Raw genomic sequence first — 18,627 nt, 5'->3', positions numbered from 1 at the left:
TTCGATGCATAAAGTGTATGCTGGGTAATTTTCAACATGGTGGACGCAGAGGAGGAAAGCGAGGAGGAGAGTGTTTTTACGTTTAAGAAGCCTTTAGAACTGTTTGAGGAGAAAGAAATTGTGCGGATATGTGCGCCAATGGTCAGATATTCAAAGTAAGTGCTTCATAAATTTTTCAGTTAGTGTGCAATTGAAACTAAATTGAACATCTTGTACACTGCATGTAGACCATGTACATTTCTTGCATAGCCGCGATTATTGGTAATTATAATTAAGTTTTCATATAACGCGCGCTCTGATTGGCTGAAACAGTGTACTTTATCAGAGTCCAGATGTATGGAGGAAATGTCACGTCATCGACCCAATATGGCCGACCACTATTCCCGAACGTCTTTCTCGGGTTTTGTCTTGACCCTGACATCTTCTTTGACCTGATAAACGAGAATGAAAACGAGCTTTTAGCGTCAGTTAATTTAAAACGTCCTGTTCCTAACAGCACAAATTGCACGGCGATAGAAAGTGAAATTTCGGTACAAGTTACGGAAAAAACACCGAGCCGGAATTAAAGTAAGCTTAACAACAAAACAACCAACCAAAGATTTGTAGACAACTAAAGGCCGAAATTGAAGACATTATAACGAAAGCAGAAACGAAAAACACGAAAGATAGTACAAAATGTGCTATCTGAGTTTTTTAATATGAGTTTCACATTATTTAAAAACACGCACAGCTACATTTTCGTGTAAAAAAAACAAAACAAACAAACAGCAATTCAAAAAACAGAAAACTAAATTAGCTAGCGAATACACACACAACTCAGACTTATCACATACTGAATAAAAACAAAACAGATTGGTGCCGTGAAAGAAAAATTGCCAAAAGCCTTCACAAAATGACCAACAAAGAAGCTAGACAACAACCTCGGTAAATTCTACGCCGAAGCTCGAACAAAAGACGGTGAACTTTACTCGAGGTCATCGCTTCTTGGATTTCGCAACGCTATCGAGAGACACCTAAACAATTCACCCCTAAACCTAGGAATTTTTATTGCAAAAGGGGTTGAATTTCAAGCTTCAAACAAGCTGCTGCAAAGTTAGAAAAAATTGAACAAGCGCGAAAACAAAGAAAACATCGAACACAAGTTGACCTGTCATTCCAGAAGCAGACGTCCAGAAATTAAAAACCTCCAATGCAATTCAGGAAGACAATCCTGTTCCTATATCCTTTCCAGTGCGATGAATGGAAGGTCACAGCAACCACAGCAGCCGACTCTATTTTTTCCCTTGAATCCGATGGTTGTAAATGATTCGCGAAACACGCCGTACGGCCGCATTTTGTGAAGTACCAGCCACAAGCTTTGAGCAGTTTGTTTTTCTAGTTGTCAAGTTAACAACGTGCAAGTTTTCATGGGCCAGAATTCAGTCGGTTTTCACTGAACAGTCTACTTTTCTATCCTGTGTTGTACTAAAAGTCCTAAGAACTTCAAGGACTCGTGTTAAAATTCGGATTCCACTTGACGTTTTCAGCTTGTAGATTTCTGAACTTTGATGGTTTCAAACTTGATGGTTTGACAGCTGTTGACAGCTGATGTCTTATTCAACCAATCAAAATCTTTTAACCATTCTAACAAGTTTTGTGATTGGCTAATTGTTGCGTACTTTATCAGAGTACAGATGTACGCTGACGCCACTTCTATTCGCTTGAAAAAAGTTTGTTTTGAAAATAATTGCGCGAATTCGTGGGGAAATTAATGAATTTCTTAATTATAAAACAAATAAAGAAGCCTCGACTGTGCTCTGTTCTGTTGTAAAGCACTTAGGAAGCGACTAGAGCACTCAAGAAGTAGGGAGAAACACTCGCCTACGGCTCGCGTTTCACCCTACACTTCTTTCGTGCTCTAGCCGCTTCCTGCGTGCTTTACAACAGAACAGAGCACAGTCGAGGCTTCTTTATTTGTTAATTTCCATCAGGAAATCAAAGTTTCATAACAGAATATTTGCTGTTCTCCTGGAAACAAAAATTTGGAATCTCCTGATTTCATGAAAACGCCAACTTTGCATAGACAGTTTTGCATAGACAGCTTTCTGTGGTTATGAATTTTTTTTGTTCTTTACAATTTCAGGCTCCCTTTTCGGACTTTGGTGAGAAGGTAATAAAATATTTGGAAAGATTTCTGCACAGCCCCCTACATTAATTATGTATGCAACTATTTCATACTACATCACTATACATAAACAGCAATCATGAAAAGAACGAATCAGTCAGAAAATTGTATGCATAATTAATGTAGGGTCCTGTTCGGAAATCTTGCCAAATATTTTAAGAATTATAACGCTAAATTTAAAAAGCATCAAGAAAACGGCAGGGGTATTTTGCGGAACGTAGAATGCAGAAGGCAGAATGGTCGGTATAGACCGTGAAATAGGTAGGTCCATCATACATGTACCGGTATATGATAAACTGATATCATACATGAAGCACCTAACGTAAAACATGCTGTTCCATGAGACAAAGAAATGCTTTCTCACAAGGGTGGCGGAATGACAGAATGGTGATAGTATAATGCCCTAACCAACCAATAAAAGCTAACCACGAGCAAACCGGGGTGAAAGCTAACTGCAAGCAACCGGAGTAAAAGCTAACTGCAAGCAAACCGGGTTGAAGCTAACCGCAAGCAAACCAGGGTGAAGGTAACCCACAAAAAAACACATGTTTCACACAATATACCGCTGACCATCATTCTGTGTTTTGTATTCTGCAAAATACCACTGCCGTCAAGAAAGGAAGGCAAAATGCCTGATCTTCTATGTGGGAGGGGGAGGAGGGGACAGGAGGCTGAGAGTAAAGGGGGCAGAACTCTATGAGAGGCAGGAGAAAAGAGGGCAGGAGTGGAATTCCCAAGGTGGCAGAAACTGTAGACTATGTGCAGTCAGTTTTTTTCGCTCACACTCGACAGATTGCAAAAATAAATACCGGTAGGTACTGTTCATAGTTTACAGAAAGAAATAGGGAAAAATTTGATAGCATTGCATAATATTTTGCAGGATTTACAAAAAGTGTATCCCATTTGGTTCTTTTACGTCCCCTGCTGACTGTGACATTGAAGATGCAAGAGACAGGGGCCTACAGATTATCATCCTTATCCATAAAGACTAGAATATCAATTACCATTTGCAGATGTCATTGCAAAGGCAGCAAACCCTTGGTACAATTTGGTATTTCCTTTGTTTTGGTGTATGGTAAAAATGATATTGTAATGAATATAAAAGCAAGGAAAACACCAAATTGTACCAAAGTAAAATTTTATTGAACCACAACATATTCATGTTAAGGCTGAGGTTACTTTATTAAATTATTTAACGCAGGTATGGATGTGACTTGGCTTACACTCCAATGATTATCTCAGACTCATTTGTTAAGTCTATTAAGGCCAGAGACATGGAATTCACTACTAACTCAGGTACCGGTATATATGATAGTGATAAATAATCATTATATAAAAAAACTAACGATTGGTTCATGCTTTAGCGAGCACTATCGAGTAATGGTGCATGTGGGAAGTTTGGAGAGCAAGAAAGATAGCCAAGAGCTTCTTGAGTGCTCTCCAAACTTCCCAAGTGCAGCACGACTTGATAGTGCACAACTAAAAGCATGTTCCATTTTATAACATTACCAGTGAAGAAATGTACATCAAAACCTGCACCAAAAACTTGTGCAAAAAAAGAAGTCTGGCGAAGAAATTTGCTCACACTATCAGTGTGCACTAGTCTATTGGATTATCATATGGTGCGCAGCTTACGTTTTCTAAATTCGATTTTGGGGCTCTGCTAGCTAAGTTCTAACTTATCAAAGATGTACAGTTCATTATGTACACTAAGACTCTTGTTTGTGAGTGTATGTCCTGACGTAGACAAAGAGGACTAGCTGTGTTTTACAAACTTAGATGATAACAAATTTCAGTTCTAACTGCAAACAACACTAAAAACGTGAGCTTTTAAACTGTGTTATTTGTTCATTTCTAACCAGTGCTTGTATTCTTGTCAGCTTTGCACCTGAAACTGAAAATTATATGTTCTTTAAATTTAGAAATACATGTATATCATCCATTATTTTTATATTGCACACGTAGGCGATCGTCCGTTGGTTGTCCAGTTTGCTGCTAGTAACCCAAAGGAGTTTGCTGATGCTGCTGAAATTGTAGCCCTGTAAGTTGAATGAGTGCCTTTTACATGTACTTGTATTAGCACTCAGAAAAAAATACAAGAAATCAATGGCAATGGTTGATATTGTTAATGAGTCATATTGGTGTGTTTGGTTGGAATCTGTATTGATCAAATATATTCTAGGCTAGAGTTGAGCCCGGGGGGGGGGGGGGTACTTGGGTAAATTTTTGTTGGGTATGTGCCGCTGGCCTCTCAGAACCCCTACCCCATTATTCTATGGCCAATTATAGACCCCATCTTAGTCACTTTTGGGTAAATTTAATTTTTACGACCCCAACTTAGTCACTTTCTGGGAGCTGTTTGTCAAATATTGAACAACAGCAATAAATACGGTAACATTTTTTTCGGCGAATACATCCATTCATAAATCACAACTTGCCAGATTTTCGTACTCTCAAAATCCCGGAAAAGTGTGACCCCATTCTAGTCACCCTATAAAAAATGCTTGAAATGGCGACCCCATTATAGTCAGTCCAGTTTATCCAGCGGCACATCCCCATTAGCCCATTTATAGGAAGTGCCCCCCCCCCCCTTCCCGGGGAGTTGAGTCAGCTGGTACTCTCCCAAAATACCTATACAGGTATGTGCTGCCCAACAGCTCCTGATCTAGAACAAGGTATCCTCTTTAGAGACAATTTCAATAACGGGGTATGATATTTGAAGGCACAAATGTTTCAAATTATCAGCAGCCAAAACAGGGTGTTGAAAAATTGAACTGTTTCTAGAATAGGGTATCATTAATTTTTGGATGCAAATTCTTTCTAAAACGGAGTGCTACTTTGGAGATCCAGGCGGCACATGCCCACCCTACACATACTTAAGTACTTCCCCCTAGGGCTGGTACCTTTAACTTGTGTTGTGTTTTTGGGCAAGGCATGTAACCTTAAGTTGTTCGATTAAAAAACAAACATTACTTTTTCTCTCCAAGGTTTGTTGATGGTGTTGATCTTAATTGTGGCTGCCCTCAAAGGTGATTGTCTGCATAGTCTATTTTTATAATCAGGGTAAAAGCAGTTCATTTGTTCAAGATTGTGCAGTTCCAGAAAATATCCATACCCACCCCATGGAAGGTCATTGGAAATTCCGAGTGGGTGGGGGCCTCAAAAACTAAAATTTCTAAACTAAAGTATGGGGCTTGACTGGAATTTCCAGACGGGTGGGGGGATTCAAACCAAAAAACCTTCCGTGAGAGGGGTATGGATATTTTCTGGAACAAGACATAATTGATTGTGATTCATAGCTTGCAAGGAAGTAATATAAACCTGTGCCACTATCTGTTAGGTTATTTATATTATTAAGTATTTTAAAACTACAGTAAAACCTCTGCTAACAGTCGCATCTTATACGTGCAGACACCTTCATAAGCGACGCTTCATCATGGTACCACCCACATACAAAAACTATGTTCATTAGTTAACCTGCTACTGTATAACCAGACACCTCTCCTAAGTGGACACTCTTTCTTGTTCCAAGGGTGTCCCCTTACAGGAAGTGTAAATTAATATTAACCAAACAGCTTTTAAATATAAGTTGAACCATTTTGAGTGTGAGAGTCTACCAAATGATGGTACGTTGTGCATTTTGATCTATTTTAGGTGGGCCATGCAAGAGGGTTATGGTGCAAAATTGATCAAATCCCCAGCATTAATAAAAGACATTGTTAGACAGACTGTGGCTAGAGTTCCTGGTCTCCCTGTGTCAATCAAGATCAGAATTCATGATGATACAAGGTACACTGAAATATTTTTCAGTTTGTTTTAAAAATAACCTCTTACACTTGTTTGTTAATCACAAAAAAGTTAAGTCTTTATGAACCTATTACTGAAGCTTGTTTCACTTTCTGTAGCATGAAGTGAGTACAGGAGCCTATTACCTGGAGCATGCAACCTCCATACTGCATCTGTGAAACAGTGTTTTCACAAGTAAAGTTATTTTTAGATAAGATTTTCCCACATAATAGACTGTTGATACGTAACTAACAGAACCTCGGCCACCTGGGAAGTTACATAGCAAATACATGCAAGGAAATTTTTTCGGAGTGTTCTGACAACATTTCAAGCAATGATTTCAGTATTTCCTTGCAAAGCTAGTAGCTGACCTCATTGGAAGCAGTAATTTTCTGCGGGAAAGGCTTAGCAAAAAAAACTTTACTTGTAAAAATGCTCCTCAGGTAACTTAAGAATTGCTACTTCCCCTGAATGGGATGCTAGTCCATCACAGGGTTACCCCTCAGCATTTTGTTAAGCCAATACCATAACAGTTCACTAGCAAACTCTTTTTGTGAATCCCAAGTTAGGATTTACAATGAAATGTTTGACAAAGTGTACAGGCTTGACAAATTTTTACTTATTTTTGTTAGGAAAACAGTACAGCTTTGTCAACAAGCTGAAAAAGCTGGCGTGGCATGGATAACTGTGCATGGCAGAACAACCAGACAGAGAGGTGAACCAGCCAACTGGGACGCTATTAGATTGGTACTGAATAAAAAATGATCATGATTACATTCAGGACTGTCATTGAAAGGGTGCAGAATTGTAAAAAATAATGTACTTTGACTGACTCTCAACATCTTATAGCCTGTTCCAGGCGTTCGGTTAGTTGGGAAGCGGCGCGAGGAGCGGCGAGCGAAAAAATGGGGAGGGGACTAAGGCGGGGGCGAGAGAACGCCTGTGAGCATTTTTAACAAAAGCTAGTTCCGGTATACCAGATTCTGGTATACCCTCTGATTGGTCAATTTTGACACCTTTTGTCAACACTCAAGCGTCCTTCATCTTGAAGTGAAATGAGATATGGCTGCGGCGAGTGACGGTCACACAGAGTTCAACTCAGCAGTAAACATTGCACTGAAGGATTTTCTGGTTGAAAGTCTTCGCAAAGAACAGGAAGACTGTTTAATTTGGTCTATGAAGGAGAAGTTTTTCGGTATACTTCCAACCGGTTTTGGAAAGAGTCTGATATTTCAACTGTTTCCACGTGTTATGTCGACGCTAAATCAAAATGACACAGTTTCAACGATAATTGCTTTTCAGTAAATACAATAACCAAAGCTTCGCTAAAATAAATATACATGCGATAAAGCACTTTCTAGTTTTAAAATAAATATTAAAACAACACGTTACAAGTGAAGTCGAATGCGGTCCGTCAAAAAGATAAATTTGTAAATGCTTGTATTATTGACAAATTGCTATTTATTCCTCGAAACTCTCAGCCAGGAATTCAAACAGGCTTTAGCCAGCAGACAATCAAAACAACATAAGCTAAAACATTCAGAAACTGAAAAGCGTAAAACAGCAACGAGAAAATTCCGGGCGAATTCAAACGGCCTCGAAAATATTTGTAAACAGTAGCGGTAAAACTCATCTTGATAACAGTTAGTTCCACGTCAATATTCATTGCTAAATCAATCTGGTCCAAAATAGCTTACACCCGGAGCCAAGCAGCGCCGCGATCTACTTACTTGTAGATTCATTTTCTGAAGTGTGTGAACGCTTCGCGGAGGGAGTTTCTCCCGTCGGCGATCTTGCATTCACTTGCCGCTTTTAAGACGTTTCTCTTTCGACAATCCCCGAGAATAATTTTTGAACGCTGGCATGAGTTCTTGCAAGTGTTCTTGCGCAGGTTAAACAGCAAATTTCAGGAAAACGTGGGTTGGGATTCAGTTCATGTCCAAAAGAACTTGCGAGGTCGGCCAACACCAGACTCTCGGCTCCAGAAAACCCAACTAAATCTTTGCTTGAAACCGAATTAAATAAAGAAACTCTCGGTACCTTGTTCCCCTGGCACTTAACATTTTTTGACAAAACCTGCAACACGTTGAAGGGCGGACTGACAATTCGGCGAATTCGCTTGCAGAAGACTCCGAGTGCAGACATTTAAACGCAGACGATAAAATGCATTTCCCAACGTGGAAGAACTTGAGAAATAATATTTACCGGGAAATCTGTCAGAAATCTGATTGAAACTGACAACTGAAAACCACAAGCTTCAATGTCTGCGCTCATGTTACCCGGGCCCTGTCGGAGGTCTAGAAGTGGGCGGAAAGACCTTTTGTTATGAATGCTCACAGGCGTTCTCTCGCTCGCCCTCCTCCCCGCCCCCCTCCCCTTATTTTTTTCGCTCGCCGTTTTTCGCGCTTCCCAACGAACCGAACGCCTGGAACAGGCTAAACATCTTAGTGCCTGGCAGCAGAGCAGAATTTTTTATGTGGTTATGGAGTTGTGTAAGGTGGTTCTGCAGCAACTTACAGTAATTTATATGTCTGTGGATGAAACCTTAGTATGCAACAATTCAAATGAAAGCTATTGAGCAGTACTTTCATGTGGTACTGTTTATTATGCTGTACAAGGTGGTTCTAACTTTTAAGTCTGTGGATGAACCCTAGTGTGTGACCATTCAAATTAATGCTCTCAAGCAGAACTTTTGTTTGTTACTGTTTACTATGCTATACAAAATTAAATTATTTTTATTATAAGTCTGTGGATAAATGCCACTCTTTCAATAATCTTCTCTTATCAGGCTCAGTATTGTGTCATTTCATAATTTCAGGTTAAAGAAAGTTTGTCGATCCCTGTGGTGGCCAATGGTGATATCAAGTCTGAATCAGACATCAGAAATGTCCATGAACAAACTGGAGTTAATGGTATTTTTTTTAAACATTTTAAAGAGCATTGATTGTTTGCAGTAGAGAGACAAAATATGGGGCATAATTTTTCAGTGGGAGGCTCGGTTGCCTAATGGTTAGCTCGCTTGACTCTGGATCGAGCTGTCCGGGTGTGAGCACTGGCCTGGGTCACTGCGTTCTTGGGCAAGACACTTTACTCTCATAGTGCCTCTCTTCACCCATGTGTATTAATTGGTAACGGTGAATTTAATGCTGGGGGTAACCCTGTGATGGACTAGCATCCCATACAGGGGGGAGTAAAAATACCTGTACTCCTTGTCACTTCATGCTACGGAAACCAGGGTAAGCTCCGGCCTGATGGGCCATAGGCCCCATGCAGATTATACCATGTAGCTCTCTGCATGAAGTGCAGGCCTATAATGCGAGATAATGTTGAAAGTTAAGTAATTATTCCTATTTCCTAAACCACAGGTGTGATGGCTGCCAGGGGAATATTAAACAACCCAGCCATGTACGCAGGATACAACTGTACCTCTCGACAGTGTGTGGCAGACTGGGTAAGTTTTAGGAAATTTTGAAAGAAAAATTTTTTGCCCTAAGAGCCTAAGAGAGACCAAAATGTTAAAGAACTAACAGTCATGTAATGTTTAATAAACAAGCAGGAGTGCTTTATCAAGTTTAAAACACGAGGCGCAGCCGAGTGTTTTAGACTTGATGAAGCACGATCTGCGAGTTTATTGAACGGCTTCAAAGACATTCCTAAATAAGCGTGTCCCAATAGAGTTCATATCATCGATGCCTCTGTGGCGTTGGAAATTAGCATACGAAAAAAATATTACGTAGAAAATAAGTATGCAAGAAAATCAAATCTCACACGTGTTTTGAACTGAACGAAGAGGACATGGCGTCCACTTCCAGGGCTTTTCGGAAGCCTAAAAATGCCGAGGAAGAGAGGAAATTATTAGAAAGTGCTACCCCAAAGTCAACATAGGCAGCGACAAAGTGGTCCTTGAAAATTTTTCGAGAATGGCAGAATGGTAGGAAAAACCGAAGTCCAGCAATCGAGCCTTGCGCCTTCAGAACTGACAACTCTAAAGTGCAATGCTTGGACACTGACATAACCAGTACGACGGCTGAGTCATTGAACTCTTGGCAGATTAAATTTGCCGAAGAAGTGTGCAAAGAGAATGGTAAAACGTACAGAATTTTTCTGAGTCTGTATTTAACAACTGTACTATTAATTTTGTACAAAAGTAAATGTACTGCGTGTGTAAAGAACATTAAATATTCACCACCATTTGTTGTTTCAGATGATGTGTTGCTAATTAATATTCATAAATCACGTGCAGTGACTTTATATCTGATAAAACACCGCATACTAATAAGGAAGAGGTTTTAACAATATAAAGTCGATCCACGTGACGTAATATCGACCAGTTGATAGGTTGATGGGCTTATGAATTATTAATGAGTTTTTGAATTTCTGATAAGTAACAGTGGTCATTTTAGGTTTTAACATTCTTAGCACAGGCAAGCTAAAAACTTTTACCATAGAGGATCTGACAACCAGTTCTGTCACTTGTGTATGAGAATCCTCCCCTCACCTGGATAGTTTTGAGTCCAGTCAGGAAATTTAGCTGTCCAACCCTGTTCATTTTACGTTAAGTTATTTTTATAATAAAAATTTTAAATGAAATAAAAGGACAAAAATTATTCTCAGATTTTTTCTGATTATTTTGCTGTTTATTATGATATTGCAGGTGGATATTGCTCTTTCTATTGGCACTCCATTTACCTGTTTTCATCATCATTTGATGTATATGTTAGAGAAGGTCACTACCAAAGCAGGTAAGGATATGGACCATTGTGCTGTCATTTCTTATTTGTTAACAAACAAACGTCATGTGCTGTGTTACAACATTACTTCAGCCATTTTTAATTATGGGAAAGTGTAAGCAATTCAGAGATTTTCCCACTGTCTTGTTACATGTGCTCACCCATTGTAGCTTTCTCTTGTTTCACTACGACAATAATTTACTTGCTAAATCATGGTCTCACTGCCAAAGAAGGACTTGTGTCTTGTGAAAATTCTTTAGGCCATGGATGTGGGTCTGATGGATCAGAACAATAATAATGATGATGATGGTGATGATGTTGATGATAGTGATGATGATGATGATGACCACAAGAATGACAAAGATGAAAATGACCATTTCCCACTACTGGAAAACTTAATAACAATATTCTTCTTTTCACCCCCCCCCCCCCCTCCAAATTTTGTGTCATCTGGCCCAGCTCCTTTGCAATATATATCAACTATAACTATCGGTATGTATGAATTCAATTTTACAGTCCAGTCTTATGTCTTTTTTTACAGAAAGAAGAGTGTTTAGTGAGCTCAAGAGCACAGCTGCTGTTCTGGAATATCTTAGCGAGCATTAAATTACAACATTTAGAACAGAAACAGAAAAAATGAGTGATTGGGAAATACACACTGCCATTCCCTGGTACTTGGTACAGTTACTGTGGCAAGGATAGCAAAACAAGATTGCGAGTGGAACAGATGGATAATAACGACATGTGCCAGGCAGTGTCGCAGCCAAGATGTCTCTTCTCTGTAAATCATTGATTTTGACACTAGGATGTGGTCAGTGACAGTCGTAAGGACAATAACAAAATTTTGTTTCGGTTCCCATCCCTGAGAAAATATTGTGCCTGGTTTTGAAAGCGAAGTTGGTGAACGACATTACAGGACATAGTTATGATGTCATGCTGACATGAAAATGATGTGTGCTAAGGTGACAAGAAAGAATCAAGGGCTCTTTGAGTGTTTTTTCAATCTGAAGGTTTGCCCAAAATGATGTATTGGGAGACAACATGAATAATGGCTACAAAAGAGATCGGCTTCACCTGCTTACGAGAAGCACTGCATGACAATTGAAACTCAAAGGAGACGTACCTGCCTTAAAAAAATCCATTGCTGCGATTTTTTTTTCTTATTTTTGGTAAACCCAATCAGAGTTTTAGATATGTGCAATTATTTTTAAAAAGCTATACGGAACATTCATATATGTTTGTTGCTATCTTATAAAATATGGAAATATGGCAGTTTACGACCGTAAAATTGAAATCAGCAGTTTGAGTATTTTTTACACCGTTCCTGAATGACTACAGAAGACTTCACCAATGCCTTTCATGACAAAATTTGAAAAACTTTGTTGACCTTTGTTGTCGAAGTTAGACCACTGAAATGAGGGGTTTAAGAATGACAGACAATTTCAGAATAATTATTTGCAAAGTGTTAATGCTAATAAATATTATTTATTGTTTTATTTTGTTTCTTCCTCTTTTTTCAGGAAGGGTGGGCCACTGCCAGTTAAGACTTATAACTACTTGAACAAAGGGAATATAAATCTAGCAAATCAAATCAACTGTTTTGAAACCTCTTTGTTGTAGAGGGAATTAAAACGGTTGATCTAATTGGCTACTAAGATTTTATTTCTCTTTGTTAAAAATCTGGCCATTTAAATCATGTGACCTCAGGGCCACTTGTTCCTCATGCCCCAGGTTCTGTTGGCTAAGAGGTACAAGCAGCTCTGGAGATGAGAGTGATTCACTAGCAGAAGACCAGGGGTTACTATGCTTATCAGTTGAGTATGGTAAGAGGGAAGTTTCTTGCCTAAGTTTCACCGTTAAAACTCTGCTGTTTTCAGGGGCAACAGAGCTTGTTTCCATTGGAACATCTTGTGCCATTGACGTCAGCAGTCTTGTTTGCCTGATAGTTGAATCACTGAAAAGTGCGACAGAGCTGACATCAATAGCACAAAATGTTACCAATGGTAACAAGCTCTGTCGCCCCTGACAACAGCAGAGTTTTAACGGTAAAACTTGGACGCGGAACTTCCCTCATTGCATAATCAGCTGACAGGCGTAGTAAAATCCACTGAGATTTGTATTGTGATGGTGTCCTTTGTATATGCCCCACATTCTTTGATCTCCTCATTGACATAAATTTGACTTTTAAGTCTAGTTGGCACTCATTGACAAAAGACTCAATTGCATTGAAAGGGTTGGTTTGTATAGTTTTATTTTTTGACTTATTTTTATTTTGTGGAAACAAAGGGCAAGTATCAAAAACTATAAATACAGCTTTTCTTGACAACAGCTAGTCAGTGAAGTTCCATCATTGCTGATATAATGATAAACAGTGTGTCCTTGTTGATCTTATAGTCCAACACGTAATGGCGGCGAGACTAAGATGACACCATCTCCTCTTACAAACAGCATGGGTATGCTCCTTTTTGTTGTCTGTTGAAAAACAAAATAATTCAAAAGAATGACTTATAGCCATATTAAACAGAATCATGATGTTCTTCCTCTCTACTCAAGAGACATCCTGTGATTTGTCAAAAATACTAAAAACCTTTAGATAACTCGCAGCTTTTTACTAGTACGTATACCCAGCACTGAAGAACGTTATTTTCCCAAACACCAAATGTGAAAATCTCTCTCTCCCCCGCCCCCTTTCCCCAAGGACGCTATTCTTTTGCTCAGCAGCAAAAATGCAGTCTCTGGCGAAGTTCAGTTTTTTGAGAATGTACAGAGTGTTCATTACCAATTGTCAGCAAATCAGCTTTGAGCAGAATAAACTTTGAGTTTGTGCACAAAGACTCAACATCCATAAATTCTGGACTTTGAAATCAGACTTGGCTAGAGTCTGTGCTCTCAGTTCTGACCAAATGATTGCACAGAAGTTCTGCTGAATGCCTTACCCTAACATAAAACACTAAAGCCACAGATTTAGGGTTTGCATTTAAGGCGGGAGTAAACGTAAAACGGTAATTTAATCGGGAAAAACTGTACCCGAGGTCTTGAGTACGTGCTCAAGACCAAGGGTGCAGTTTTTCCCAATACGGACCGATCTAGGCCGCTAAATAATGTTTTTATTTTTTTCCTACTTTAATTTGTTTGGATTTAAGAACGAGAAAAAATCTGTCGCAAAATCTTTGTTTGTATACGCGCGGATTCAGTGATGAATGTAGGAAGGGTTAGGGCTTTCATATCTCATAAATACCACTGCCACTTTTCTACCAAAAAATTGATGTACATCTGGGGTGCAGGTTAAATTATCTGCAAAAATGCCCTGAGTGTCTGATGTCATTGTGTGATCATTCATTTCTATAAAAGCAAAACTGTTCCAGCAATAGTGTTTTTTAAAACTCTTGGACTAGTACAACGGTTTTTTGAAAATAATAGGCTGCATTATGTTCTCTTTGGCCTGCGATCTTTCTTGGTCTTTTTTTTTGAAGTGAGGTGCGGGCTTGCAGAAAATCAGTGCTTTAAAAGAACGAGGCATAAAATTATAACAAATGTGCTGTTTTGTTATTATTTTTTATTTAATGAGATGCAAATGAGCATGAGCTGTTTTTCTGCAATCCTGCAACTTAGTGGCTTTTTGCAATATGCTGGCTGTTAAGTTGTGTCCAGAATGTTTGACAAATTCTGCCTGCAAATGTTTTTTAACTAACCTTGAAAAGTTCTTCGTAAGTTTCTTCATCTATTTCAACAGTTGTTATTGTTTCCTCAACCTCACTCAAGATCATGTTGAGATGCTGATCAAAGGCCTGAAAATGCATTATATAACAATCAAAATATAGCATCAGCCAAAAATTTTATGTAATTGAACAAGCAAGAAGTTACATGATGGGAAACATTGTTCTAGATCCCTTTTTGAGTTAATTTAATTAACTAGTAGTTCTCAATGAGAAGTAAAGTGCTGCCGTAGCCATAGTTAGTAAAACTTCAAGAATATTTGAATGTACAGAAAAATAACTTCATAAATATTTTCTGATGGAAAGATAACAATAACTTCCCACGCGTCTCAATGAAAACAACTTGTATTAAGTTTGTATCAAATTTCAATCCGATTATGCAAATTTTTAAGGTTTTACAGAACGCCACTTCCCTAATGTAAACTACGAATTACAAATACAAAATAAAACTAAAAGGACGGTCACATTTTATTTAAATAAGCACGGTCCCGGCCACGATTGCGTGACATTAATCTCGTGCTCCCGTGGTCCCGCAGTCGCGATGTCAATCATTAAATTATAAGAGTTTTTTATGTGTATCGTGCTTGTTTTCGGCTCATGGATTATAGAACGAGGAATATTCATGTGTAGCGTGTTTGTTTTCGGCATATGGATTTTAGAACGAGGAATATTCATGTGTAGCGTGTTTGTTTTCGGCACATGGATTATGGAACGAGGTATGTTCATGTTAGCGTAAGTTTATGTGTATCGTGCTTGTTTTCGTCTCATGGATTATAGAACGAGGAATATTCATGTGTAGCGTGTTTGTTTTCGATTAAAGAACGTGGTATTTTCATGCGTTAGCGTAAGTTTTTTATTTGCGGATGACTACGGGACTACAGGACTGCGGGAGCATGCTTCTTATTATTTCTCTTTTGTTTCCATATGCAAATATTTATTGACTGCGGGACTGCGGGAGCAGAACTTTAATGTCACGGAATTGTGGCCGGGTATTCTGAAGTTTAGCCCACGGTACATTTGCCTTTAGAAGCAAGCGAGTTTGGACTTCCTTGCATCAATGTTGCGTGCGGGAATACACGCATGTTTTTCCCCAGATGCTCACGGAAAGCAACAGAGAATTACAAATACAAAATAAAACTAAAAGGTCGGCCACATTTTATTTAAATAAGCACGATACATTTGCCTTTTGAAGCAAACGACTTTCGACTTCCTTGCATCAATGTTGCGTGCGGGAATACACGCATGTTTGCAACAAAGCATAAATTTCCAAATCATTGAATCCAGTTTCAAGAAATCAGCTAAACGATTATAAAGCAAATCAACATTTGAAGACATTTACCATCCATTTGAACTTGACTTTGTTCTGGTTCATCGCTGTTTAGGTCTTGGAAGACCTTGGTATCCTGTTTTTAGGCGGTCGAGTGTTCTCTAGGGTTAGTTCTTTCCATTTTGAACTCCAAAAATGTGTTTCTTATTTACAAGGGGAGATAAACTTCGTCCTGAATTCACCGTCCGAGACGCCATTAAATAAACTTTCCTTCAAAACGGAGCACATGTGAATTTCATCGATTATAAGGGGACTGCTGATTGGCTGGCTTGTATTTAAAGGGGATTGCTGATTGGCTGATTCACGATCCGATAGAACGAACGAACGAACGAACGAAACTTCTCAAATGGTTTCAAGAATATGAAGGCTGCCTATCGGCAGCAATTAATTCAACAACAACAACATGCATTAGAATATTCGCAAAAACAAGACAAATAATTATTGTAGGAACCCACAAATAACGAGTTTATTGCAATAGAGTGGAAATCCTATTTCTCGAACTCTCGATTTCTTAAACCTCCCAATATCTTGAACCAAAACTAAAGTGGTTTACCTTCCCTCACTCAAACACTGCAATTTTAACCCTGATTTCTCAAACTACCTGTCGGTTCTATCTCAAACCAGTTTTTTATTTCCCCCTGGGATTTGAGAAATTGAGATTTTAATATAATTAGGTGTTTTTCTTGACTCATTTACAACTTTGCTGATATTAAAGATGTCCATTCTTAGCAATAACCCATGTGACATTTATACACTTTTTTAAAAAGAAGTTGAATCAAAAAAAATTATTGTAAGCTGGAATAAGACTAAGAAAAGGTTTCTACTAGAAAGATGGGAGGAGAGGTGACCTAATGTTTAGCGTGCTGTACTCCGGATGAAGTCGTCTGGGTGATTGTGTTATGTTCTTGGACAAGACACTTAACTCTCACAGTGCCTCACTCCATCAAGCTATAAGTGGGTACCAGTAAATTTAATGCTGGAGGTAACTGCAATAGACTAGAATCCCATCCAGGGGGGAGTAGAAATTTCCAATTCAGGGGGGAGTAGAAATACTCCTAGTTACTTCATGCTACTGAAACCAGGATAAGATCAGGCCTGATGGGCCACTACAAAGCCAAACATAGGCTTGGTATCTGGTCACCTCGCCACCAGGGAAATTCGCCACCAACCAAAATCGCCACCAAAACTGGTGTCACCCTGCGAGCAGAGCCCTTTCTCTTCCACTGATATACTCTGAGAAGAAAGGGCTCTGCAAGAATCGCGTCAAATCTTTGTTGAGCATGCGCGAGGCTTACGTGTTAAGCTTGCGCGAGAACCACTTAATCTTAGCATGCACGCGCGGAATGGCGTGACGGATCGTACACGACAGCGTGAACAAAGTGTTTGTTTTACAAATTCATTTCTTCAAAAAGTGTCTGAATTCCTTCAGTAAATACATGTCAAGCACCGCTTGTGGTCTTATTAGTTAGTTTATGGTAGAGATTTGCGATTTTAACCGTGGAATTTCTTCTTGGTTTGCGAAAAAACTTGCAAAAACAGCAGCAGATGGCGAGAGCAATCGTCAGCTCTTGCGCTTTCGAGAGCGCAGTGTGGGCTCCGTCTTAACCGTCAGTTTTTCAAAAAAATTAATGCTTGCGCAGCAAAAACCAGTTTTATCCAGGCTGACTAGCCCAAACTTTGGGGCTGCGGCGACTTCAAAGAAATGACATGATGTATGCAGAGCCTCTTTCTACTTCCCAAATCTCAACTGCAGAGAAGTTAAAAGAGGCTCTGCTGGCAGGGTGAACTAGTGTATTCCTCATTCTTTAATCCATGAGCCCAGGTGCCCAGAAAAGCTAAACTATTAAGAGCTAACGTTTATACTTATTGGTATACCTTACTCAAACTATTGATTCAGAAGTTTTTTACCATAAGGTGTACAGAAATCAAATGCAATCATACATTCATATTTTTGCTTAAAGGTGTTATTTGACTTATCGACTGCAATCCAACCCAATCAATTCGATTTATAAACTGGGTTGCAGATAAATTTTTGTTGAAGCATGTTTGATTAGTAAAATACATGTATAGAATTTTCTGCGAATTTTCCTTCTGAATTTTTGTTATTATTGTTTTATACAAATACTTAACTACTGACAAGAAATGAAGTGTTTAACAGGGTTCGAGTGAACCCATATCTTGCACTTTTTAGGCCAATAACATTTTATGTTAGCTTACTTAGTACAGTACAGCAATTTCGTACTGCAGTGCATTTCAGCTGTCAAACGTATAACAGCACAGCTCAACAAGTATCTTTCCACAGAAATAAATCAACAATGAGCAAAACAACTTACGTGTAGTTTTCCCCTGAGTTCTCTATCGTTTCTTAGCTTCACATATATTCTCTCATCCAGACTGAGGCGTATAAGATCAAGTGGTTCTTCCACAGTGTTCGTTGCTGCTTCATCTTCCGCCATTTTGTTTTACGCACGAGGACGAAAGCCGCGTGATCGATGGGAGGAGAGGGTGGGGCGGCGAAGACAGGATTAGGGAGGGGAGGAAGCGTCACACGTCAATTGTATTTAATTTCACGCCATTTGGAGTACACGGTTCCACGGTACATATGTAGAAGGGTTCTTTACCTTGTCAAATACTTGTTAACTACCTTCCAAAAAATGAAATAGCTAGACTTACAGTCTAAATTCTGTTTGGATAACCTGGCATGAAAAAATAGATCTTTTTTCGCGACACCACGGACTAGGAAACATCACTCCTTCTCCAATTTTGGTTCTATCGTCTTTTCTCCGAAAAGCAAATTCCAGGACGCATTTGCAAACGAAAATAACTCCCTACACGGAGGACAGAGACTTGTACTGATTCGCTGAAGCAAAATTTAGCATGTGAGACCCCACACGCTAACTGAAA

General features: G+C 39.0%; 2 protein-coding genes across 4 annotated transcripts; one reads left to right on the top strand and one right to left on the bottom strand.

Moving 5' to 3' along the window:
• The first annotated feature begins 12 nt into the window (after positions 1-12).
• LOC144629322 (tRNA-dihydrouridine(20a/20b) synthase [NAD(P)+]-like) lies at positions 13-12,176 on the top strand. Of its 3 annotated transcripts, none has more exons than XM_078487559.1 (11): positions 13-155; positions 2,123-2,149; positions 3,366-3,460; positions 4,130-4,205; positions 5,152-5,193; positions 5,819-5,953; positions 6,583-6,697; positions 8,769-8,862; positions 9,316-9,401; positions 10,605-10,692; positions 11,222-12,176. In XM_078487559.1, exons 1-11 carry the CDS (start codon positions 37-39, stop codon positions 11,284-11,286), a joined length of 942 nt encoding a protein of 313 aa, XP_078343685.1. In that variant the 5' UTR covers positions 13-36; the 3' UTR covers positions 11,287-12,176. The 3 variants fall into 3 exon arrangements, with proteins under 3 accessions (XP_078343685.1, XP_078343686.1, XP_078343687.1); XM_078487560.1 differs by having other exon boundaries at positions 47-155; positions 2,123-2,141; XM_078487561.1 differs by lacking the exons at positions 13-155; positions 2,123-2,149 and adding an exon at positions 2,185-2,975.
• Positions 12,177-12,914: 738 nt separating this feature from the next.
• On the bottom strand, positions 12,915-18,215 carry LOC144629332 (U6 snRNA-associated Sm-like protein LSm3). Its single transcript, XM_078487572.1, has 3 exons — positions 18,057-18,215; positions 14,373-14,468; positions 12,915-13,152 (listed from the first exon to the last, which is right to left on the bottom strand). Exons 1-3 carry the CDS (start codon positions 18,177-18,179, stop codon positions 13,069-13,071), a joined length of 303 nt encoding a protein of 100 aa, XP_078343698.1. The 5' UTR covers positions 18,180-18,215; the 3' UTR covers positions 12,915-13,068.
• Between the last annotated feature and the right edge of the window lie 412 nt (positions 18,216-18,627).

The sequence above is a fragment of the Oculina patagonica genome, chromosome 10 (assembly GCF_052425735.1).
Source record: "Oculina patagonica isolate OP01 chromosome 10, crgOcupat, whole genome shotgun sequence".
Classification (NCBI taxonomy): domain Eukaryota; kingdom Metazoa; phylum Cnidaria; class Anthozoa; order Scleractinia; family Oculinidae; genus Oculina; species Oculina patagonica.
Note: the sequence above shows the minus strand (reverse complement) of the source record. Positions and strands in the feature narration are given on the sequence as shown.

Coding starts and splice junctions, on each gene's coding strand:
- LOC144629322 (XM_078487559.1), top strand. CDS start 37: ATGGTGGACGCAGAGGAGGAAAGCGAGGAGGAGAGTGTTTTTACGTTT. Junction 156..2,122: donor CCAATGGTCAGATATTCAAA/GTAAGTGCTTCA, acceptor TTACAATTTCAG/GCTCCCTTTTCGGACTTTGG. Junction 6,698..8,768: donor ACTGGGACGCTATTAGATTG/GTACTGAATAAA, acceptor TCATAATTTCAG/GTTAAAGAAAGTTTGTCGAT.
- LOC144629332 (XM_078487572.1), bottom strand. CDS start 18,179: ATGGCGGAAGATGAAGCAGCAACGAACACTGTGGAAGAACCACTTGAT. Junction 14,469..18,056: donor AACTCAGGGGAAAACTACAC/GTAAGTTGTTTT, acceptor ATGCATTTTCAG/GCCTTTGATCAGCATCTCAA. Junction 13,153..14,372: donor CTTACGAAGAACTTTTCAAG/GTTAGTTAAAAA, acceptor GTTTTTCAACAG/ACAACAAAAAGGAGCATACC.